The sequence below is a fragment of the Lutjanus erythropterus genome, chromosome 12 (genome assembly GCF_056507025.1).
Source record: "Lutjanus erythropterus isolate fLutEry1 chromosome 12, fLutEry1.hap2, whole genome shotgun sequence".
Classification (NCBI taxonomy): domain Eukaryota; kingdom Metazoa; phylum Chordata; class Actinopteri; order Lutjaniformes; family Lutjanidae; genus Lutjanus; species Lutjanus erythropterus.
Window position 1 is genome coordinate 28,608,597 of NC_139328.1, and position 25,112 is coordinate 28,633,708.

At 39.7% G+C, this 25,112-nt stretch overlaps 2 protein-coding genes across 3 annotated transcripts in view; one reads left to right on the top strand and one right to left on the bottom strand.

Moving 5' to 3' along the window:
* Nucleotides 1–546: 546 nt before the first annotated feature.
* Nucleotides 547–15,658, bottom strand: LOC146318149 (WW domain-containing adapter protein with coiled-coil-like). 2 transcript variants are annotated; one of them, XM_084732242.1, is made up of 13 exons: nt 15,334–15,657; nt 14,834–14,867; nt 12,793–12,982; nt 12,128–12,219; nt 8,493–8,608; nt 8,215–8,312; nt 7,337–7,618; nt 5,176–5,292; nt 3,737–3,885; nt 3,461–3,552; nt 2,657–2,840; nt 1,857–1,984; nt 547–1,072 (listed from the first exon to the last, which is right to left on the bottom strand). In XM_084732242.1, exons 1-13 carry the CDS (start codon nt 15,372–15,374, stop codon nt 1,003–1,005), a joined length of 1,593 nt encoding a protein of 530 aa, XP_084588368.1. In that variant the 5' UTR covers nt 15,375–15,657; the 3' UTR covers nt 547–1,002. The 2 variants fall into 2 exon arrangements, with proteins under 2 accessions (XP_084588368.1, XP_084588369.1); XM_084732243.1 differs by lacking the exon at nt 5,176–5,292 and having other exon boundaries at nt 15,334–15,658.
* A 4,137-nt stretch (nt 15,659–19,795) lies between these two features.
* LOC146318150 (MAGUK p55 subfamily member 7-like) overlaps nt 19,796–25,112 on the top strand; it is a 30,492-nt gene continuing 25,175 nt past the window's right edge. Inside the window, exons 1-4 of the mRNA XM_084732726.1 lie at nt 19,796–19,828; nt 20,212–20,330; nt 20,987–21,064; nt 23,275–23,355. Coding sequence (XP_084588852.1) covers nt 19,804–19,828; nt 20,212–20,330; nt 20,987–21,064; nt 23,275–23,355 — 303 coding nt within the window. The 5' untranslated portion in view covers nt 19,796–19,803. The remainder of the gene's footprint in view (nt 19,829–20,211; nt 20,331–20,986; nt 21,065–23,274; nt 23,356–25,112) is intronic.

Sequence of the window (25,112 nt, forward strand, 5' to 3'; positions counted from 1 at the left end):
ATTTCTTGCTAAGCTGCACAAAAGGAATGAAATATTTCCCCAATCTGACTTGGGAGAGAAACAAAATGTTGACAATTATACAAAAGAACAAAAAAAAGACAAATTGAAGAAGGGAGAAGAAAACGGCCAGCAGGGCTACAAATGAATACAACCTCATATGTACTAGCAGCCAACCTAGGTCCAATAATGTAGGTTTTTTTTTTCCTCAAAATGGCTTTGAAACATCTGGAGTGTGTTTGACCGTAACACAGTTTCCCATCATCTGGGACAATATAACTGAAGCCCACTTAAGTATTTTCAAAACGGTCTGGCCAAAGGTCTTCTCTAATCTCATGACATGTCAAACCAACCAGCTCAAAGACGCACTGGGATGGTAAAACCACCGACGAGTATAGTGAATAAAAAATAACATTAGTAACATCACTGCCATTGAATCCATACATTTCAATGCATGACAAAGTCCATTTCAGAAAACTGGGGAGCGAACACGTTTGTTCGACCCCCCTTCAGAGCTGTGTGTTATGAGACTTAAGATGAGATGGTTCATTTTAGTTCCCAAGAATGAACTTTAATCTTTTCCTGACCACTACACATCAAAAAACACACCAGAAAACAAGTTAACCCGATACGATACACACAATCCAAGGTTCACAGTCCGAAAAGGTGCTGTTTGTAAAAAGCCTCAGGTCCTCTGTGTCCACTGGTTAAAGTGTCCGACTTGGTGAACCGACAAGTTTCACCTTTCAGCAAGAGCAATTCTGGTGGTGGACACTGGAAAAACTTGTTTTTTTAAAAAAGGAAAGAAAAAGAGAAGACATGTTCTGGATGACGGAGCTTCACCTTGTCGGCAGCTGTCTTATTTGTCTTCTTACAGCTTTTCTCAGTTGCTCTAGTAGGGAGAATAAACAGGCTGTGGCAGCGTGCTGTCCATGTCTATTCCTCTTTCTTAATCTTTATGTTATTCAACAAACCATCCCAGTCCTTTCTTCTCTGCTTGGCTCCTCACACCATGTACGAGTTCTGATTCTTCAGCTTGTCCAGCTCTTTGCTCTGCTGCCTCAGGAACAGGATTCTGTAGTTGAGGGGGGGGGGATAAGTATATGAATCGTTGGTGTGAATGTCCTTATCGCTTAAAGGGATAGTTTGATTTATTTGAAGTAGGATTACATGAGGCACTTGTCGATAGTCGGTGTATTTGCTACAGTAGATGGTGGAAATACCACCACAGAAGCTAAGCAACATACTGTTGTGGACGGAGTCAGTTAGAGTGTGCCATATTTAGAATATTTTCACAGCTTTACTTTGCTGTCAGACTGCTTTTTCTGGTGGAAAACCACCATTATATAAAGTCAAATATCACTCTATCCAAAGCAACCAGGCTCCACTGGCAAAAACGGTGATCGTACCTCACAGAACACGGGAGTTGCAGATCTAATTTCTGCCTCAACTTGACCTGTTTCTTTTTAAAACACAGAAGTCACATGATAACACAAACAAACACATCAAGGCAGCGGTAGACCAGCAGCTCCCATGTTCTGTGAGCCAAAATTATGATACGAGTATGATTTTGCTTGTTTGGCTGCAGAGAGAGCAATAATTGGCTTATATAATGCTGCCTGAAAAGCCTGTCTGACAGCAAAGTAAAGCTGTGAAAATATTCTAAATACAGTGTACACTTAAACTGATACTGAATTCTTTAAAGTGGCTAAGGTTTTGCTGCTGATGCTGTCCACAGCAGGACACGTCTTAGCTTTGTACTCCTTCTGACTATCAATAAGTACCTCATACAACCCCACTTCTAATAATCCAAACTATCCCGTTAATGTAGGTCTCTGTAAATGTAACATTTGCCTCACCTCTGTTCCCTCAGTGTGGCCTGAATTTCACACACTCTGACCAGGGAGCGCAGGTTTTTCATCTCTGTGCAGAGCTCAGACATGTACAAGCTGCCCATGTTGTGGATGTCCTCGTGCAACCGAGCCGCCTGACGGAGCGGGAAAGAGCGCTTACTGTCAAGTCACGACTTAGGAAATATTCAACGGATCAACATTAGCTTTCCAATGCTGAATAGATTGATCTTGATATTTGAAGATTCACTGAAAGATTACCGTCACAAGGGACAGATTACTTTGCAGACGGAGCTGATCAGTTGTCATGGAGATTTAGCTATTATGGTTTACTGCAACCTCAGACAAAGGGCACAAGATAGGGCTTTACTAATAGTTTGAAGTTTTGTTCATAAAGTTGACATTCAAACTCTAAAACAACTCCGTGTAAATAGCATTTCTGCACAGTTGCAGGTAAAGATCAGGATATTATTAGTGTCATATTTTTCTTTAAATTCAAGTGGTGGATGTGGAATAAAGATAGATGTAATCATTTCCAAAATTTACAACATGTGCATGTCAAACATGTTTATTTAAGGAAGCTGGTTTAGTAAAACAAAAATACTACCTAATTAAATCTGATGAATCACGTTATTCAAGATGGGTGTGAAGGCATCGGAAGTAAGTGGACTAAAACTCTGTGTGTATGTTAACAGCCTCATAAAAAAATCTACAACACTCTCGGCTTCTGTAGCTCTGCAGTGATGCACAGCTGCAGACCAGCGGTGAGCAGCTCTGCCACATGTAAACATCTCTACATCGGGCGGTACCTGTTTCTCAGTGTTCTCTGAAGGCCATCCTTGGATATGTCTGATGAGGTTCTCATCAAAATGAGCTGCCAGGGTAGGGGTGAAAGAGCCGGGGGCGTCGGCCTGGGTTTGGCTGGTGCTGCCAGAGGGGACGTGGGGCAACGCAGCACCAGGTATGTTTGATCCCGTGCACAGAATCTCCTGGCTGGTGGAGCAAGAGAAGGCATTAACTGTCTGTAGATTGTTGCAATAAAACCAGACTGCAGTTTTTCTAATGTTTGAATACTGATGCTCTGGCATATTGGTCATGGATACAGCGGAGTGTTTATTATCAAATCAGAGTAACTCAACTCACTGCTCATCACATTTTGATGAAATGTGGGCGAACAACCAGCCTCACTAATACCATGATAAGTCCAGGTGAGGCCCTATAACGCTAAGTCAAATAAGGTTATATACTTTTAGTCCAAGAAGCTGCATAATTAGAGTTGGAGAAGTGCTGATGCTTTAAAACTGGATACATATTTATATAATAGTTTGTCTCCACACTGGATTTGTGCAGCAATAAATTACTGTGCTTACTTTTAGTCTTGCCAGAGGACATTACTCCAGACCTCACTGTTCTGTGAACTATTTTCTACCAAACAAAAGCTCCCTATTACAGCTGTTAGCACACACGTTGTTGTTTAAGCTTGTGTAATGTGTTTTTGTAATTCAGGTGGACTGTCCTTTTAGTTATGAAAGGCCCTCCTGTTTTTATTTGTTTGCACTGCCTCAAAGCAATCCATGGTCACAAACAAAATGGTGAGTTGAAGTGATTTCTACCTTCTCTGCTGGAGAGTTCTGGGGTCCTCTGGACGCTTCTCTGCTGTCTGAGACAGGGGAACTGGTCCTTGTTTACCCGAAGACATACTGCCCTGGAGAGAGAAGAGGCGACGACAAGAGAGGAATGAAAACAAAAAACAGAAATGAAAGATTTTGTGGACGACAGCACTTGTTAAAATGTGGAAAAGAGAGGGAAAGATTGGGTGAGTCATGAGTAAGGGGAAGTTCTTTCATCAAACTGGGCTTTTCTTCAGTAGTTTTGGTTGTGCGACTCACCCTTGTTTGTGAGGATGTGATGCTGCCAGGGTGCACGCCCAGAAGAGATTTCTGGTTGCTCTGCGGTGTACCGTTCCGCGGCGAGACGTAAGGCCGCGGTGATGATGCATCCGACGTGAGAGAGACAGGCGACTGACTGGAGTGCTGGGCTGAAAGAGGGACCCAGCGTCAGTACAAAGGAAAAGAGGATGATTACGATGCTTTCTATGTTTGCTGCAATATAATTTTTACTGTAATGCAGCTTTTAAAACCCAGAAAAGTGACTTAAACCTGTGCCACACCACAATATCTAAAATCTAAGGCAATATTTAGTCCTATTATCATGATCTCAATTTAATATTGATATATTGCCCAGCCCTAATCTTGCACATAAAAACATAAAATGTTAGCCTTGACTAATATCAAGAAACCTATCAACACTGGCAGTGTTAGTCCTCATGAAAACTCAAAGTCTGCAATTATTTCACTGCATGGACTGGAGAGTAGCAAATGGGAATAATCAGTTTAGGAACAAGGCACCAAGTGGTCTGACTGAATTAAAAAGCTACAGTCATGGAAACAGGCTTTCAAGTCAAGTTTGAGTAGTGTCAACTTTTTCTGGCACAGTTTTCACAATTGCTATGCAACACATCCTCCTCCAGCAGAGGAAGCTCACTGGAATACATGGAGGAACATCCTGTGTTTCCACATAGCCATTAATTTACACATAACAGTCAATTAATCTGTTGATTATTTTCTCAATAAATCGATGAGGGGTTTGGTCTAAAAATGGCAAAAAAAAAAAAAAAAAAAAAAAAAAAAGACAATCAGTGTCTCCGAAAGCCATATATCCAAAAATATTTCTTTTGTCCAAAACCCAAAGATGTCAAGTTTACTGTCATACAGGAGCAAGGAAACTAGATAATATACACCTTGGGAAGCAGGGAATTTTTATTTTTTCTTAAAAACTGATTCAAACCAGTGAATCGATTATCAAAATAGTGGGCAATTATTCTAATAGTTAACAACTAATCGATTAATCATTGCAGCTCTACTATAATCGACCTACAGAAGAGTATTAGTGCCAGACAAAAGCAAAAATAAACTGTATGCTTTCCCACATACAGTCTGCTCCTTTTGGGAAGATGAATTTAATATTTTAACTCCTTGGAAATAATTTTGATAGATTCTTATAGATAGGTTCTTACTTGAGAATAAAAAAAAAAATCTCTCATTTTGCCTCATCCCAGTACTCACCCATAGAAAACCTCTTCAGCGATATACAAAGTTAACTTGCATAAACTGCTATATTTCATTTCCTGAAGGTCACTGGCAATAACTGGGTCTTGCGCTGCATTTAAAAAAAGGTGATTTGTGGGGACAGGGAGAGCAGGATCCTTTAAAAGATATAGGAAATGAGTTTGTGTAGCAGATGGTGAGAAACAGCGAGGAGGCCATACCTTGGTTGGAGTGCTGAGCAGCTGAGAGCAGAGCAGTGACGTTGAAAGCAGGTCCAGCAGTGAGGAGCTTATGAAGCACAGACCGCAAGGAAGCTTGGGTGACAGCAGCTGCCAAGACTGGAGGGAGGAAAGAGGAAACGTACAAACACGCACACACAAACACACAGGTGAGTGAGCAAGGACACACAACAAGTGAGTGCACAAACACACATGGTTAAGTCAGAAAACACAGTTAAGATAAGAAACAAATCAGTGGAAAGATTCATCTTTTCACCAGCCGGCTCAGTGCCATTTTACCAACAAACAGCTGGAGGAACTACAACAATAAGCACACATGTGCAAAATGTCAGGATCACACAGGACAGCAAGAAATTCATCATAAACACCCAGGTTAGGACCAGCAGAACTCACTCACCCGTGAATAACACAATCAAACACACACACAGATAAGAGGTGGAAAGATATTGACATTTTGTTGCAGTTTGCACAAAGACTATATCAACAGCTGTGTGAACACATGCTACTGTATTGGTCCAAATATAAGACAACCTCCCTTTTTCCAACGCCTGTTTCTAGAAAAAAAACTTCATACCAGTCCTGTTAGGAAAGTCTCCCTGAGATACTATTAATCAAAGCAGAAAAGGGCCTTCATCCTTAAAGCATGTTCTCTCATGAAAGTGAAAAAAAAGCTGTCACACACACTCCTGTTGGGCACTTCAAAGCAGTTAAAATGATTTTCCTCACTTAGCATTTATCTTTTTGTCTTCTTCGAGCTCCTCGTCATCTGTGGCAGCAGTAATTTTTAGCTGCTCGACAGATGATTCGATCCAGAGTCCATTTCTGCACTAAAGGCATCAATCATCATGAATTTAGTTCCTCTGTGGCAGCAAAACATGTTACATACAAGCCTTCAGAAACCATGGTAGATTAAACTGGGCTGCCAAAACTATTTTAGGCCTGACTAACTCTAAATATTAAACTAAAATTATCATTAAAACCATGTTCAATAACAGTACAAACGGAGATTAAATAAAGTGCAGCATCAGTCTCCCAGAGGCAGTGTGCAGGTGCAGCATGCAATGTGGGCTTGTTTTGTGTCAAAGAAAACATCAACATCACAAAGGACATGATGCCATTTCAAATCATTGAGAGACATGTGACATAAAACTTGGTGAAATCACTTCAGTGTGTGTATCAGTACATTATGAGTATTTTCAGCACATTTTAACTAGAGCTGCAAACTTTGTGCATTCTCCTTAACCTGAAAACACTAACAACTAATTAATCATTATTTGTTTCTTTTTATTTAACAAATAGCTTCCCCAGACAAAACAGTGCCAAATGGTTTCCTGAGCCTACTCAAACTGCTGACGCGGTCCTTACAGAATAAGACACACAAAAGGCAGACTATGAAAAAAAAAAAAAAAAACAGAAGAGCAACAGAAATTTAGGAGTGAACAGAAGCAGGAGTTTAAGTGGCTAGAATGACACATCTAAGGCCATGATGTACTGTGGTGCGAACCGCCAGTTTCCTCAACTAGCCGAGAAGCCTTGCTTGTTTTTCATGGGAAACAATGCCTTCAGGAAACATCACATCACCATTCATGGTAAAAGTGGACAACACAAGTGTTACAGCTTGTGTCACAGGCTGTGTTAAGTTGCCTTAAATTACTTCTTCTGTATTGTTTTCATTTGGGCCACCAAAAACGTACTGTGGCCACCAAATTAAAAGGCTCGGGGGCTCATGGGGCCAGTGCTTAAAAATATAAGCATCTGTCCCTGTCAACAACCCGAAATGCAACACTCTCTGTGGGAGCTGCTCTCCACGTTCAAAGAGAATATCAGATGTTAGGAAAACAATCCTACAATTGTTGAAAATAACTTTGTAATGTTTTATATTTGGGCCAATACAGTTTTCAGGGGACACTTGGTGGCCCCAGTATTGAAGTAGAGCCACTAACTAGCAGTGTTAATGCAATGCAGTAGCCACTTATGTGCTTATTTGTTATAAAATATTACACAAAGCACAAAAAGTAAAGTAAAGCCACTATGTGTGAGAAATGAAAATTTCCAACTGAAAAAAACAGCTACAGAAGACAGTGTTATGTGTAGAAGTGGAAGAAGCGTCATCTTGTGTTGCTTTGTTCTGTCGTGCCCTCACCCTCATTGAGCTTAGCCATGTCCATGCTGCCATTGTTCATCTGCAGAGTGGCCTGTAGCGCCGGGAGGAGCTGATGCAGGAGGGCCGGGTCCTGCAGCAGCGCTGGTGACGGGTTCTGGACAGACTGGGGCACCTGCCCCGAAGAGGAGGACGAGGAGGAGGAGGACAAGGTGGAGGGGGTGGAACCTAAAGCACCGGGAGCAGAGTTCAGGCTCTGAGAAGAGGAGGAAGAAGAGGAATGGCCGGAGTTGGCTGCTGTGGACTGGTCCCCTGATGTGGTCTCTGTGGGGACGAGCAGAGCAGAAGAAGACAGCATTACTTATCACAATATTTGGACAAAAAAAAAATGAATAAAAGAAAAGCAAAACATGAAATGCCTTCAAACTGCTCATCCGGGCTCCTAAAGCCCAGACACGTCAAGTTGACTTGAAAGATATAATTTACACCATGTTCTCAGTTAGCCACTCACATCCACACCATCTGAACTTAGTGTGTGTGGTGTGATGATGTGCACACACATGTGAATGACATTTATATTTGAAAGCTGGTCACCATTAACTTAAATTACTCGCGAGATTCTGCAGTGGTGTTTTTCTTTGAAAATCCAGCAGTGTTTGAGGACTGAAGAAACAAAATGTGACCTTTGACCAATGCAACGGCGAGTAGATAATGACTAAATTTTCATTTTTGGGTCAACTATCCATTTAAGTAAACTGTGTACCTTGTGTCCCATGTTCTCCAGCCCTATATATTAAACTTGAGGAGGATCAAATATACATAAAAATAAACAAAAAAGGCTTGCCACAATGTTTCAGAGGATGACTGTGCAAAAAAACCTGAACCACATTGCTTCGGCTTTATAATTAAGACATATTTACTTGTTGTGGCTTTGTCCTGCAAGGCCTCTTGTCTGTAGTCCATGTCTCTGGGGAAACTGTTTGCCGCCATCTTGACTGAGTCTTTCTGTCGTTGTTCCCTAAAGCAGATTAAGCAGAGAGCGATAGTGACAATGTGCAGGATGCAGGATGCAGTTACACCCTGTACCCTGAGCTAATGATACTCTGTTAAGAATGGTGCACTGCCTGATCTGGCTCTGCATGAGAATGAGAATCTTGATTACAGTTTCAAGTTAAAAACTGAGTGAGAGAGGGCTTACCTCTCCAACAGGTCCTTGGGCTTCTCCCACTGGGAGACCTCAGTTCTACAGTTATAGTAGTACTTCTTCCCAGACGAGCTGATGTGTTCTGTCCAGTCGTCCGCTGGGTCCTGGTGCTGCGAGAGACGAGACATGAGAAGTTGATGAGAACAGGCTGAGGGGAAGTTAAAGTTAAAGAATATCACTGAGAAAGATGTGAGCTGAGTGCAGGATTCTCAGGTCTTAGGTTTTATATTTCCATACTGTAGAGAAGTGAATGAATGTCAGAAACAACACAGCACAGTTTGGAAAACAGTAGCAATGTTAAAGAATGGTAAAGAGTGGCAGGTAAATGGGCTTCAGAAATGATCACAACATGAGATAATATATGAATTATACATATACATACATAAATCTATATTCTGTTAGTAGGTAAGCATCCTTCACATTCCACCCTCAATAATGGATAAGGGCTTTTTGGTCTGGATGGGAACTGGTGTGTTTATTATTAATGACAACGTATAAACTGACAATTCCAGGAAGAGAATGTACTTTGCCTCAACCTTTTTTTTTTCAATTTACATTGGAAAGACTTCAAAACTGACTGACTGTGCATAGGAGGCTTGAGCCCTGATACATGATTTCACATTTTCTCGCTTGATAAAAAAAAATACTAGATGGCTTTAACTGAGATAAATATACACATGATTAGTTAAAGTTGAGTATAGCAGTCTTGGATGTGACTTGACATTTACTGCCACAATGAATGGTTTAATGACTTGCAGATTAAGATTTTACATAAACTCCAGACAGAAACTAGGGATACGTATACAAGTACTTACATTTGGGTACCTGCTGATACTGAGTAAAAATAAAAGTACCTCAATGATGCCATTAAAATTCTTACAATGACTTTAAAAACATGCTTTATTTTCATCAGACGTTCCTTACTTTCTCTTAAATGAAGCCACTTGTTGTCATCTTTCTTGCTTAACAAGCAGCAATAATTCCACAACATTATTATGGACTTAATAATAACAGAATTAATATTCAGTGTTACATGGGATAATTATTTCATTACGATTTACAGCACTTTAACTATTATTTTAATTATACATTTACACGTGAAGCATTTAAGTTGCTTCTTTTTTGTCCCTTTTGCCCAAGAGCTAATTAGTTCCTACCTGCCATTGTTTAAGAGGGACAGGTATAAGTGTAACACAACAGAGTGTTTACCCTGCTGTTAAGAGAAAGCGTGAAGTCAAGTATCCTGTACTGTTATGCCAAAGATTTACAGGAGAATAAAGAAGACTATACTAACAGAAGTAGTAGTCCACTGATCACCCACAGCCAGAGGGACTGGAAAATGCGAACAACCAAGAAAAGAGCATTACAGACTTGTGTAGTTGTGTTTTATTTCTTCTTCTTTGCATTAATTATCCCTGGCAGTCAACTAGTTTACACTCAGTGGTACTGACTGGACTGCAGAAGTGGTCTACAGGTGTACTTTGTTTCCTTCAGCAGTTTAAGTTAGTGCTTTGCGTCATGTCACTGCAGTCATTACAGGGTGACACTGAGGACAACAAATCTTGGCTTGATAATGACAGCACAAAGAAGAAAAGAGGGTAAGCTTTAGAAAACTTACTGAACTCTGTGTTGTGTTGGTTCTTTAGATGTTTTATCAAATTGCTCATGCTGAAGTAGCTACTTTTCATAAAGTGATATAAGGTGTGGTGGTAGTGGATTAGTTTTATGAGCGCAAGTACATGAGCACAGTATCAGACAGATACCTGATGCTGGTATCAGTGTATCCCTGACAGACATGGAACCTAATGTATTTCCTGTAGTTCTCCTCATTACTCTGGTAGTAACTATTTATTCAGGATCTAATCTCTCTCACATTGTACAAATTCAAATAGTTTTAAATCATTTTTGATTTATCCTGGGTTGTCAACCACTGCTGACAGTTAATGAGTGCTCAAGTCTGTTACAGTTCACTGATGTTATGTGTGATCTTCTACCCTGGCTCAAAAGCATAGAGAGGTGGTGGTGGGGTTTTGAAGAAAAAAATAAAATACCAGTGTTTTCATTTTTTACTGGGAAGATTTTAAATTTAAATAGTTTAAATCTGATATTTAAATCTCTCCTGTGAGAATAATTCCCTCTGAGCACAATTTCGACAGTGCTCTAGAGACATGGAGGCTTGAATTTCTCAACGGCCAAGGTAGCCTGCTTGATGTGTCTCCAGTGTGTCACCAGAGAGAGGGTTCTCCCTGCAGAACCGAATCAAAACAATGCAGCGAAGGCACCTTGGAGAGAACAAGGTCACAAGGCTTAGGTGCACTGCGAGTTGTGGAGAGACACTTGGCACTTTTCTTTAAAGTCAGCAGCTGCAAGCTTCACATGTAAACCAGCAATAGGCTGTTGTTATTTTTCTTTTGCTTTCAAAGAGATTTTATTTTACTTTAAGAGAAAGAGGCTATAGTAAATGGAAATTATTTGATTTCAAGTCAACAGCACACCATAATTGAACCAGATAGGCTTATATCTATATCTGTTGTTTTTCTGTTTTATTTCATCTGAGAAATAATCTTCCAAGACATGTAGACCAGCACCCTGACAGATACTGCAGGTGTGACATCTGCAATGCATAAAAAACTTCAGGGCAATAAATATGAGTTTTTGACTGGGCAGTTATTTTTGCAGCAGCTAATGGCTAATCAAATTGTTCTGGTGTTCTTGTGACCATCACCACAGAGCTGAGAAGGACAGGACGGCATAATTATAAGAAGGCTGATTTCAGGTATCGATCCATTACAATGCTCATGTACGCAAACCATTTCGATATCACACAAGTTGACAAAACAGCTAAGGAACCAACACAACGCAAAGATCATTCTGTTACATTTAGAAAGTGAAGAACATCTGATGAAAATAAAACATGTTTTAAAGGTATTGTAGGAATTGTTAGAATTGTAACAGCATTATTAAATACTCATATGAGTATTCTTAACCCTGACCCAATGTACTCTTACTTGGTCTGAAAAAAGGTGGTATGAGTGCATCCCCATTTATTAGCAGAACATAATCATTACTCTTATTCTTCCTACACCTGAACCGTAAAGCAGCCGCATCTTGTAAGCCTGTGTTCCCCTGCTGATTTATTTTCCTCTCAGCTCTCTCATGATGGATGCACCAAGGTGGACAAATGAGGGAAAACCTGCCTTTTGGCTACACATTTATCTCTAGCTTGTAGAGTTCACGCACACCACTCTCCACTTCAAATGATCACAACAAATAACAGCATAAATTAACACCATCATCTAACTATATGATGTTATAACTACATGGCCCGGGTTCATTACCCTGATAAACCAGCGTGTCATGTTAAATACTGAGTATGTGGCCTTAATACTCAGTCCAACCAGCGAGATAATTAGATGATTCAATCTTTTTAACAAGGAAGTCTTAAATCTAATCAGGCCATCTATCCTATACAGAGAGCCTGTTAGATAAATATGAGACTAAAATGTCTGCACACATACACAGATGCCTCTACATAATGTCCCACATACCATGTCCCAAAGTAGTGTGACGGCAATTTCTACAGGAAACACTGAGGACATATAATCAGATAATGCAGGACAACATCTTACCCTGTCTGCAGGCTTGCTCTGGGTCGCATGCGAATCAGAGCCATGGTGGGAGCTGTTGTTGTGAGAGTTCTCCTGAGGAGAGCCACTGGTCCCTGCAAGAAAGCCATTTATCAAGTCACAGAGGATACACAATGTTCTGCAGAGGATCGAATCCTCGGTGACAGCTACAACCACCAAATAAAAATGCTTTGTTTGTCACTGTTTTGGGTTTGTATTATTTACATCTGAGAAGTAATAGATATACTGCGATCTGATGACAGTGATATGACAAAACAGTCTAATGCTTCACTTTGTTCTCAATGACAGTTCCTAGATTAATGTTTAAACTCTGCACCTGTGTCTCATAAAATGTGATAAAAGTTAAGAGTGCATATATGACAAAACAAGTCCACATGGTATGTCAGAGATCGACACAAAAAAAATGTTAAAATAACAGTGGAGACACTGACATTCATTAGAAAACTCTGTATTTGTTTGCCATGTAACAAATTAATCAGTAAGCCGAGGCTGAAAGTCATTAGTTTTGCTGCAGCCACAAGCATCGGGTGTTTTCTGTTCATCTGAGGTTATAGTAAGACCAAGATGCTGCCTTGTCCTTATAACAACCCTTTGAGATATAAAACTTAAATTGCACACATGAGCAAGACCAGCAGATCCAGGCTTACCATTTTTTCCTCTGACTGTGTGAGAGGTTTTTGCCTTGCCGTGTCCTGTGCCGTCTCCATGTCTGCTGACAGGACTTTCGTCTGAGCGCCGCAGCATCTTGTAAGGGGGTGTGGGGTCTGATGAGCCATCGCGCACCTTGTCGTAACGGTGAAGGCTGCTGGACTGGCTCTTTGGCTGTGATTTATGGGTCTGGAACGAAATGAAGCACGGCAGAAAGACTTGTTGGGATGTGCTTACACTCACACCGACATAATTTTCTTCACACAATTCAGACCACGATTAACTTCTCTGGAAAATATAGTGCAGTGCACAGGTTTCATTAAGGGAGTCAAACACCACTGACTCTAATAACACAGTGAAAACAGAACTGAGATTATCTCTCTCTTTAATATCTTTAAAGATGGAACACCAGATGTTCTGATACTTGATATAATTACTTTGCCAGTACCAATGCCAGTATCCTTAAAGTGATACCAATACCAATAGACTACTTCATCTGAACATTTTGGTGGCGTCTTGACATGCCTAACTACCAATTCTGTCGAATACACCGCACTCTACTTCACTAGACCACAGACTGTATTGGGTGAAGCTTTTGCAGTGGTGAGCCAATCACATGATGCATTAAACTGAAGAATTCTCAGGGTAATAGGCTGCGAGAAAAACTGTAAAAAGAGTGAGGGTTTTTTTTCTAGATCTGCATACAAAAAAGAATCAAATCCAGGTATCGTTTGACTGGAGAACTTTCATTGTGGCAACTACTTAGTTGGTTATTTCAGTTGATACCTTCGTCTGTAGGTCATGAGTCAAATACGGACCCCGATAAGGTGCTAGCTACCCTTCGTCCATCTTCTAATTCATAAAGACAATAAATTGATTCTCATTGTTTTTTCCCAGGAAGGACGGACAGACAGATGTGCCATTTTCATATAATGTCATAAATTATGCTGTTAGTGACAGAGAGAAAGCTGATCTTTGTGTGGCGGCCTTTCAGACTGTGTAAAGTGCAGCAGGATTGGACAGTGAGCTCTGCAGGGGAAGACAAGTATTTGCAAGAGAGGAACAAAAGTTACACTGAAATGAGGACAATCCTGATCCCATAAATGTGTGTTTCATACTGAGAGAGTTTAACTATGCTATTCATTCTGTTCCCAGTTGGAGCTGTTAATGTTTATGGATTATATTTATGAATCATTCCAACATTTCAGCTATTGCATGATGGAAGAAGTTCCAGCTATGTTTAATGTTGTATAAACTCTTTCCAATGTTACCGAAGCAGTTACAACTTAATGTAGCTGCAGTTATTAAAAGCAGTAAAATATCTCATTTATCTGTCAAGTCTTGCATCATGTTCAAACTTAGTTAAGCTGAGAAAGAAAGATGAGTTGTGGGCCTTTTACTAGTAATTTTATATGACAAATAACGTTATCATTAATGTTTGTTTACTAACTGGTCTCCTGGCATTTTGCAAATGGGGACCCTGGGCAAAGCAATTTCAGTATCCCTACATGAAAGGCATCGAGCGCTGATACCCAGCTCTCTGTGTGAGATGTGCATGTCAGTAAAGTCATTACAGAAGCCATTTAACAGCTAAAACAACAGCTGGAAACATCAGTATCTGACAATGTTTAAAGAGTGCTACACCAGTGTAGCCTACAAACGTGTACTACCTTGACAAGCCTGATGCTACATCAACATAGCATGAATGTGAGAGAAAATTTTCAAAACTTTTCAAGACCATTGCACAAACTGCCACAGCCATGTGTCCTATGTTACGTTTTGTAAAAGCACTGTATATTAATGTAAATAGAATCTTTAATAGTTTGTACTGTAGTAAATGACAGATTTTAGGGAGTTTAGCTGGGCTAGTGTGACCTGCCTCACAACATAGATTTATAAATATAGCTAATGCTGAATATGTTTATGTTTATCTCCAAAAGAACAATTTGAAGATATGTTTATTCCTTTAAAGGAAAATAGTATATTACACATTGATTAGATACGTTAGAGGAGAGTAATGACAGGTGTAACATATCATACCTGATAGGATTGTGAATCCCTTCTGTCGTTGCACCTGTGGAGACAACCAGAAGAGCCAGAATGAGAAGACAGTCAGCACTGGAATTGTTGGAGTAACGTAGTTTTATTAGCTTAGTAGCACAATTTATTGAATATAGTTAGCTAACTAATTAGCTGCCGTTCGCTAAGTTAGCTTGCTCTGCCCCCTTAGCAACAGCTGTTTCCTCTGTCACTAGTAGAAAATAAATGATAATGTTTAAAATAAATTGTGTATATTGTCCCCTAAATGTGCATGGTTTACCATTTACGTGTTAGTCGGCTAACGTTACGGTAACGTTAGCTAGTCGATTAGCTACAGGAAATATCCAGAAGCCACAGCTAACCTAACTGAAGGCAAACTCTTAACGTTAGCTGGTAGCACTGGTGGCTAACGGCTACACGCAAACATAAACAACCAACCTCCAAAAATAAGTAAACCCTACGCATGATTTTTAAAGTGTTAACATTTGTGCTTGATTTACCCATCGCTGACTCTCGTTGGTTTCCTTGCATACATCACCATCAAGGCCGTGGTGATGTATGTATGTGTGTGAGGGGGAACCGTGGCCTCCTTTCTGTCTGCTCTACACTTCTCTGTTCTTCAGCTTCCTGATATCTACACTCAGTCTGTCCTGACAAACCGATACCTACAAGCCGTGCACTGAGCACAAGCACTGCATAGCGGGTGGTCTTTACTAAAAACCACCCTCAGTGCATCGTCTGGCATGTAGTTACGGTATGCGCTTGGCTCGGCCGATGTAGCTCAGCGAAAAGCAGCAGAGTCAGGAGGAAACGGAGAAGACGGACTGCTCGGTAATGTTTAGCTAGGAAATCAATTTCCGCATTTACCTTTCAAATTAAAAGCACAATCGGTGAATATGCTGCGATACTGCCTCTCTACTGAATAAAAAATAACAATGAAGAACAGGAAAAAATCACTCTGTCAATTAGATCAGTGGTTCCCAGCATGCCCCCTGGCATGTCCCCCTTCAAAAGCCAATTATAATCAATCATTAACAATAATTGGGGAAGCAAATTAATTTTTAGTGACATAAAGGTCAGCATGATAGTAACTGTTTATTTCCCCTACATAATTCATATTCATATAACTTAGCTGTGGTGTTACACTCAAACACAGTCCAAAATATGAGACATAGCTTGAAAGATACATTTTCCCTAAAATAATACACCATAAATTCTCAAGCAGTGCAAACATATGATAATTTTATAGAATATGGCGCTTGCTGTAGATTAATCTACCAAACTATATATAAAGTAGTTAGAGTTGGGCAATATGGACATGTGCTATCACAAAATAGTAATACAATGAGATTTTTGATAAATAATGACTAAGTGGGTAAAGGCAAATAAGAGAACAGTGAGAACAGTCTGGTAAGTTTGGAAAATTACATCATTTTACTGTAATACAGGTGTTAAGGCCAGGAAGAAACAGCATTTATTTATTTATGTCATAATCATGATATAACAATTCACAAAACTGAAGACACAAAATCAATATAATATTCATATAACGCCCAGCCCTTGGCTGGAGTGTAGGGTAGAGTTGCCATCATTGATTATGATGATGAAACTAATTATGATGAGGAAATAAGGACATTTTCTTGTATGAAGATGTCTCACTATAATGAGACATATTTTATGTTAAACTGACAAATAATTCACACCATAAAATTTAAAAAAGGGAAAATTCCTGAAAATAGGTCAGAAGTCTGAGTCAGACTTGCCATTAGAAAAAATATGAATATTTTTCTATTTTGTCATACTGCTATTACTACTACTACTACTACTACTACTATTATTATTATTATTATTATTATTATTATTATTATTATTGTATTTGTTGTTGTTGTTGTTGTTGTTGTTGTTATTATTATTATGTTTTTGAGATAGTGAAAACAATCATCTCTTAGCATGACAAAGCATAACGTGAAAACTGCACGACCTCCTCATACCGGCTGTGTGATCTTTCTCTCACTGGGGCAGTTTGAAGTAATTGTGCTATTATTTTGAAGTAAGTATCTTGATTTCCGGTATCAGTCTGCTGTCTCTGGATAACGTGACGCAGCTGAAAACGAAGCTAGTTGGTTTTGGGGACTCCTCCTCCGAGTTCACATCTCGTTGGCTGGCCATTTTCTGAGACACACCCACGGTTTGTCTGTCCGTTAGTCTGGTCTGTTGTCTTTATCTTTCAGGAACACTTTGCCCTCCATGAACAGTTTGTGTGATACTGTCTTCTTCTCCTTTAAGGGTTTATGTTGGTAATGAGCCAGTAGTACAGAAGGTACTGTGGTTTTCTTCTCAGTACAGACCAGTAACAGGTGAACTGCATTCTGCATTTATTACACAGCACAATTGTCTTGGTCCCTAAACTGACATTCTCACTTATCTTCCCCCATACAGAGGTCAGAGGTCAGGGCATTACTGAACCACCCCTGTAAGTATTCATTGTCTTGCACAGGACTGTGCTCTCATAAAAACAGTTGAACCCAATGAGTAGAGCTAATTGGATTTATATATTGTGACATGCTTCACCCAAAATCTCATATCCTGTGGTGGTTGAGGTTAATGCACTCTACCTATGCACATGTCCAGATATTATTACCTTAAAGGGACAGCTCACCCCAAAATCAAGCATGCATATTTTCCTCTGGCCTGTAGTGCTGTTTATCCATCTTGATAGTTTTGCTGTGAGGTGTCAAGTTTAGGAGACATCAGCCAAAGATATCTGCCTTCTCTCAAAAGTAATGGGACTAAATGGCATTCAGCTTGTGGTGCTCAAAACACCAAAAAATACATTTGAAAATATCAACATCAGTGTCACTTTCCAGAAATCATGACCCCATTACTGATGCAAAGACCTTGTTGTGAGCAGTTTCATGTAGGAACTATTTTCTCTCTGTTGTAGAATATACTTTCTTCCTTTTTGAAAGAAAGTAGTTCCTACATGAACCTGCTTACAACATGGTCTGTTGATTACCTTGAGTAACTGGATCATGATTCCTGGAAAGCATTTTAGAGAAGGCAGACATGTCTACCACCGATATCTCCAAAACTCAGCTGCTCACACCAAAACTATCAAGATAGATAAATAGCACTACAGGTAAGAAGAAATATATGTGATTTTGAATTTGGGGTGAACTGTCCCTTTAAAATCTTGAACACCCAAAGATTGCATCACCACAGAGGTAAGTGTGAAATTGTTCTTTTAAACAGAAACAAACAATAAATAAGTACTAATAAAATAAACGGGCACTGCAATGATGCAACAGAATCAGAAGTCAGCATACCTCCAATTCAATGAAATCAGTGACAGTCATATGTGGAAAGTGTGGGCCAACATTACGCTGCATGCTGTTTGATTGCTGTATTGATTGCCCATTGGCTTGATTTAGGTCAGACCTGACACATATTGACTGAATAACAGACAGTCTCTTTTACACTCTGGCCAGTCAAACACTATACAGCCTCTTTCTACAAATGGATGGTCAAATGCAGCTCAAACTCTTCAGATATTAAGCGATGTGGCCTGTTTGATCCAGGCCTAATGGAGTGGACAGTCTCTGGTGAGTCCAGTTTATGTTTTCCTGGGATGTTCTGAGCTGGGACTTCCTCTACTTAAAATACGTTGGAAGGACATACACAGTCTTCAATCTGTACCGCAGATTAGATGCATTAGTAGAAAGTTTTTCATTTTTAATTTGTATCGCCTTACTAATTGATAGATACTGGGCAACAGGCCCAGATCCTGTTTTATGCCCATTTCTGTTGAATTGATCTCTTGCTTTTAAATGGAATTCTGCATATTTGCATACCATGGATATTATCTTAATTTAATCAAAGCATGATATGAGAGAAAAATTAAGTCATTTGACCAAAGGATCTTAAATTGAAATCCGAAGAAAGTAAGAAGTATGTAAAAATATGTACATTTTTATGACACCAAGGGTGTAGACTTGGGTAGGGATGGCAGGGACATGTCCCTACCAATATCTAGTGCAATATCTGCTAATTATAGATGCAAAACATTGCATTTTTAAGTTCTGAAAGATTGCATCTCCCCCTCATTACGCCTCACATTGGTATGATCCACTGCCCTCTTTTTATTGCCAAAAGATTTATATTATGAATTAAGCAACTATTGACAAATCTAGTTAATTATTGAGACCATCGAGGGAAAGTGAGAAATATACACAAATCTATTATTTTGTAATTTCTTTCAATGTATGCTGTAATCTTAGTCAGCACTCCTCTGGCAGCAGCACAACGTCTCTCCATGTTTATTGTTTATTATTTTCATGTTTACTGTCCTCACCAACCGTGGCATTAAATATTCACCCTTGTACTACAAACAGAGGTCATATTACAATAAAATAACAAATTATATTCAAATAAGAAGTATATAAAATGTGTGCCTTATTGTACAAAATATAACAACAAATTATACACATTAAAACAACAATATATATAGAAAGAAACCAAACCAAAATAACAAAATAAGAAATATAAGAATTATGTACAAAAATATGCATTATACTAATATATAACAGTGTAATAACAACACTGTGTGCATGCAAAAATGTAATGATTAATGCCATAAAAACAAACAGCTCTTAAATATTATTGATGAGACACTGACTGATTTAATGTTGGCATACCCTCGTGGATAGTGGAACAGTCTATTACATTCCTGTTGAAATATCTCCTGTCAGCATTAGGGGGCAGTAATATCTCATAAAAAGCATCTTTTACATGCCATGTGAAAAACAAATACATCTCCTTCCTCATCATTTCTCTTTCTCCGTGACACGCTCTGGTCTCTGTCTTGGCTGTTAAAAACGAAAAGAAATCTGGAGCAAATAACTGAGTATGAAAATATATGAAGGGTTTCAATATTTGTTGACATTTTCTTTTCTTTTCTCAGAGTTTGTAGGATGCTGAGCAGAACAGAACACAGAGGTATGTCCGAAGTATAGCAGGTCAACACATTATGTTTTGTGTCTTTCCTTGTCACCTCCTGTTTCCTGCCCTTATAAATAAAATACTCACATAACTGCAAAATGAAAGCAGTGATGCTCATAACAGTGAATCTTTTAAAGGCTGACCCTATGGGAGGCTTGTTATCACACCCTCCATTTAACCTTTGACCTCTCTGTATGGGCTCTTGACCTCGCCTCATAACCTTCAACACAGGCACTGTAAATGAAACGCAGGTGTAGGTGGAGTGCTTATTGATGTGTGTGTGTGTGTGTGTGTGTGTGTGTGTGTGTGTGTGTGTGTGTGTGTGTGTGTGTGTGTGTGTGTGTGTGTGTGTGTGTGTCCTGCACCTCCCCGTCCTCCAGGCGTGTGCAGGCTGCTATCATCAGTGATGTCAGGAACAGAGTCTCATACTGACAGAGAGGAGGACTACAGGTTCCTCCACAGCATGTTGATGGAGAAGAAGCTTCACCTGCTTTTCAAGGTGAACACACACTGGTCCTACTTATTTACTTACACTGATTTCAATTATAGCATCTGCAGCTGTAAGTACTTTTATTTTTGATACTATTAAGTGTAGATTGCTGATGTAAGTAACATTTTTAAGCACTTTTATACTGTGGTATTTCTACTTTTACTTAAAGACCTGACTACTTCTTCTACCACTAATAAGATAATGATACAACTTGTGTGTATAACATTAATATTAATCTGTGTAGTAACTAGTGAGTCAAGTACAGGTCCCTCAAATATAAGTTTGTTTTAATATGCTCAAATAACAACAGGCACACAAGAACATCGACCAGGTCCACTGAATTGAAATTAACTTAGTTGAATAAAAGTATGAAGTTACTTTCCAGTTAAAAACAAAGAAAAAGCTCCAGCGACTACAGTTTCACTTCAACTGATTTACTTAAGTAAATCTCAACCTTTATTTTGAAATGTATAGGTTGTGTTTCACCCTAACATTGCAGATCTTTCAATAAATCATGTTTTAGTATCACAAATTAATGTTATTAATAGTGGAAGTAGTAGTAGTAATAGTAGTAGCAGTATTTGGATAAGTACTAACACTAGAAGTTGCAGTGAGTACCTTTTTTATTGCAGAGAACATTTTTATTGTGATACTTCTCCTGACAGATCCACGAGCGCCTGAAGCGTTTTGAGAAGCGGAGCCCCATTCCCGTCCAAGAGCACGCAGGGAGTCTGACCTCAGACGTAAGACACTCTCTCCAAACATCTTTTGCAGATAGACACGCTGCCGGGGACGACAGTTTGACAGCAGAGAGGATGGGGGAGATTTTTCATCTTTCAAATGGTTTCCTCTGATACACAGATGACTCTTCTGTCACACAGAGGCATGAGCGGAACGCACATTCCTTCCTAAGTGTACCGGATTATGAAATGTTGTCTCAAAACTCTGTCACCTCAGATTTTATTGCTTGAAAGGCGGTGTTCAACAGCAGATATCGTTTTGTATCTGTGTGCCAGGAGCTGGGTCACCGGGGACACTGCTGAGCATAAGGCTGCTAAAATCATTTTGTGTGTAGTCTAATGTTTCAGGCTGGAGGAATACAATTAATTTCACATTTAAGATGAAGTGACAGTGAGTACTCCCACTACTGCTGTGACTCAAAACGGCATGACTGGTCTCTATTGCCTTCATATTTCATATACCAGTCCTCTTCATTCCTGTTACCAACCCAGCACTCCTATACTTCCATTTCATCCCACTGTCGTCTTTGTAACATTTGATCATGTTCCACCTTCATTTCCTGATCTGTCTTGTTCCTGGACAAAGTGTCAAACAAGGATGTTCTTCTTACACTTTCCCCTTACTCTACACTTTTAGAAATAAAGGTGCTCACTATAACCATGAAGGGTTCTTCAGCTTGTCCTTGTCCTGAACTTTTTTTAAAGGGAAACCTTTCAGGGGCTCTACCTATAAAACAAAGAGTTATACCTCGAACTATATGGTTGAAAGGTTTCCCACAAACCCCTTATAAGGGGTTCTACAGAGAACCTTTGAATGATGTAATGGTTTTACATAGAACAGGGGTCCTGGGGGTTCTATCCAGAACCTTTCCACCTTCTGGGTGCCAGCAAGAAACCATCCAGGGAGTTCTACTGAGAACCTTTTTATGTTCCAAAGTTCTACCAAGAACCCTTTTATTTTCCAAAGATTTCATCTAGAACCCAGCCAAGGGGTTCTACCAAGAACCCTTGCATATTCCAAAGGTTTTATTGTAACCTTTATTGTATAGGGGTTCAACTGAGAACTCTGTTACAGTCCAAAGGTTTTTATATTCCAGAGGTTTTATCTAGAGTCCACCCAAGGTGTTCTATCAAGATTTTTTCTTCTGAGGATTTTATCTAGAACCCAACGGGTTCAACCAAGAACAGTACAAAGAACCCTTGATGGAAAAGTTCTTCAAGGAATTCAACAACTTTTTCTTGGATGAAAGGGGTTCCTAAGGGAACCCTCATCTTATAAAGAACCCGTGATAAACCAATCAAAGGCTTCTTCAGAAGGCCCTGGGTAGAACATCAGCCATTCATGGAGAACTCTTATTTCTAAGAGTGTATTCTTCCATCTTGTCTTCTCTCCATCCTCAAACCACACTCTCCTTCCATTATCTCTGTTCTTCCCCTCTCTCTCTCTGTATCCTTTCCCTTTTCTCTCCATTTGCTTTCCTTTATCTCCTCCCTGCTGCTGTATACCCTACGTACTGTGACTGCTGCCATGTTTCCATACTGTCTATCTACCCCTACCCTCTCCCCCACACTCCTCTCCATCTCCGTCCCTTCACTCCCTTTGCCTCAGATTTGGTTCGACAGCCACTCTCTGCCTGGCTTAAATCATCAGGACCTACTGGAAGGGCCAAACCATGGGTCTGTTTCCCCTCAGAGAGGCTTCTGTTTGCTCACAGTGGAAACTAATGACCTTCATGCATTGTGTCTCTGGAGTGTGCCTCGACATCTTGAAGCAGTAGAAGTCATTACAGTAATATGCTTGACAAGACGGGCGACTGCACACATTCACTCTCCGCCTCTCCACTTGCTGCTGACGGTCAAGGCTGCTCTGGTGTAGCTGTCGCCGCAGCTGTCGTGTAGCCTTGAACATTCGGGAGCTTTTTTCCAACAGTGGCTAAAAGATACAAAACCGAAACAGGGATGCGGGCAAATAGTTAACATCAAGAAGAGAAAAGAGGTGAATGGGGCCATATGAAAATGAAGAAAGAAGTCCAATACTGATGATGTGTCACTGCACTGTTCACTGAAGCTCTCTGTCTCTCTGCTCGTTTGTCTGTCTCTCTTGGCTACAACAGGAGAGACTACAGCAGCCTCACTCAGGCCATGATATAAATGTATACCTCTAATTATAAAAAATATATCCTGCCTCTGCTTCTCGTTTTCTCTGCTTCCAGTTAGCGGAGGAGCTGTTATACCAAGGCTGGAGAGATGAAGTGAAGGAACTTGTTGCCCTCTTTTCCAAACCCCACTTTAAGGTGAGGAGTATTTCCTTCCATGGTGATGTGTTCCTGTCGCTTCACACATGTGTGTCGACCTAAAACTCCCCCAGCCAAGTCCTTTGTCCAGTCAAATCATGTCACTTTTACCAAAGAAATACAGTCCTTTTTTCAGAGCAGGTTCACTGGAGGTTTTTATATCATTATCCTTATGCTGTTTTCCCAAAAACTTCTAAAAAAGTTTTCTCACATGAACTGATGCAGGTTTCTACATGATGATGCTGCTACATATAAACCCCCTGGCTGAGGATGCAGATGCAGAATGCAGATGAAGTCGCTCTTTAAAAGAAACAGATCAACATTTTGGGAAATGTGCTTCTTTGCTTTCTTTCTCAGAGGTAGCAGACCAGATTGACACCACTCTCCTGCCTCTACAGTATATATAAAGCTACAGCCAGCAACCAGTTAGATTAGCTTAGCTTAGCAAAAAACAGAGAAACAGAAATAGAGCAACTTGTGAGTGTCCTTGTGAAACCACAGCTTTACATTTTTGCACTTTGGTTGATTGAAGTATCAAAGTGTAACTATTTAAGCTAGCTGTGTCGCTCTGTGTCTGGCCTTCGCGCCAAATCTTTAAATATGAAGCTACAGCCAGGAGAAGCTTATTGTAGCTTAGCTTAACAAAAAGAGTGAAAATAAACTTACTAAAAAGAAAAATCTGTTTGTGTTTCAGTTTCTTCCTGAAAGGAAGATCAATCCTGCTCTCATAGATCAGTTTAATATGAAACTACAGCCAGGACTGTTAGCTTTTTTTAGCATAAAGACTTGAAGGAGTAGCTATCTTTGCTCTGTCCAAAAGTAAAAAAAAAAAAAAGCTTTGGGCAGAGAAACCTCAGTCTGTCATTTTCACACTTCACAAGATTTTGAATGAATTAAATAAACCAGATATAATATGTGAGCGCACATTTTCCACAGCAGCCATTCTGACATGAAATAGTAGGATAAACAAAGTTGTTATCAATCATGATAATTAAGGTTCTTTTCCATTCAGGTCAAACTGAGTCAGGGTGCTGCTATTGTGCATGTTGACTCACTAGAAAGGCTGCTACAATAAATGGAATGGGACCTTAATTATGATAATTTGTTACACCTGTGTTTACCATATTATTTCATACTGTAGCAATATGGCTGTTGTGAAAAAGGTCTACTACCGGGGTTTGGAGGTGCTGGAAGGCAGTGCCACCCACAGAAGTTTTTCATAGGGGTGGTCAGATGGGTGAAAATCTTGGGGTGATGTTATTTTCTTTCATCTGAACTACTCTGAAAAATATATCCTATATTATTGATTTAAATGAATAGTACCTAATGGAAAATATCAGGTAGTAGTACTTTATGCATGCTCATTACTCAGATATAATATTACACATATGTGACTCACGAGCGGGGCCAGTGATTGCCACCCCTCCTCCATGGCAGCGCCATTGCCAGAAGCCAGATTTTTATTACTTTTGGACAGAGCCAGGCTAATGTTTCCCCTTTTCCAATCTTTATTCAACGCTAATTAAGCTAACCGGCTAGCTTCAAATTTACTGGACAGACATGAGAGTGGTATCACTCTTCTCATCTAACTCTTGGCAAGAGAGCGAATAAGTGTTTTTTTTTCCAACATGTTGAACAATTCCCTCACATGGCTTCTTAATCTCTGCAATATTACTGCACACACAGATATAAACATGCCCCAAAACTGCGCAAGAGTTCAGTTTTCTATCACTGAAGCGTATCGTATAATTGCCATT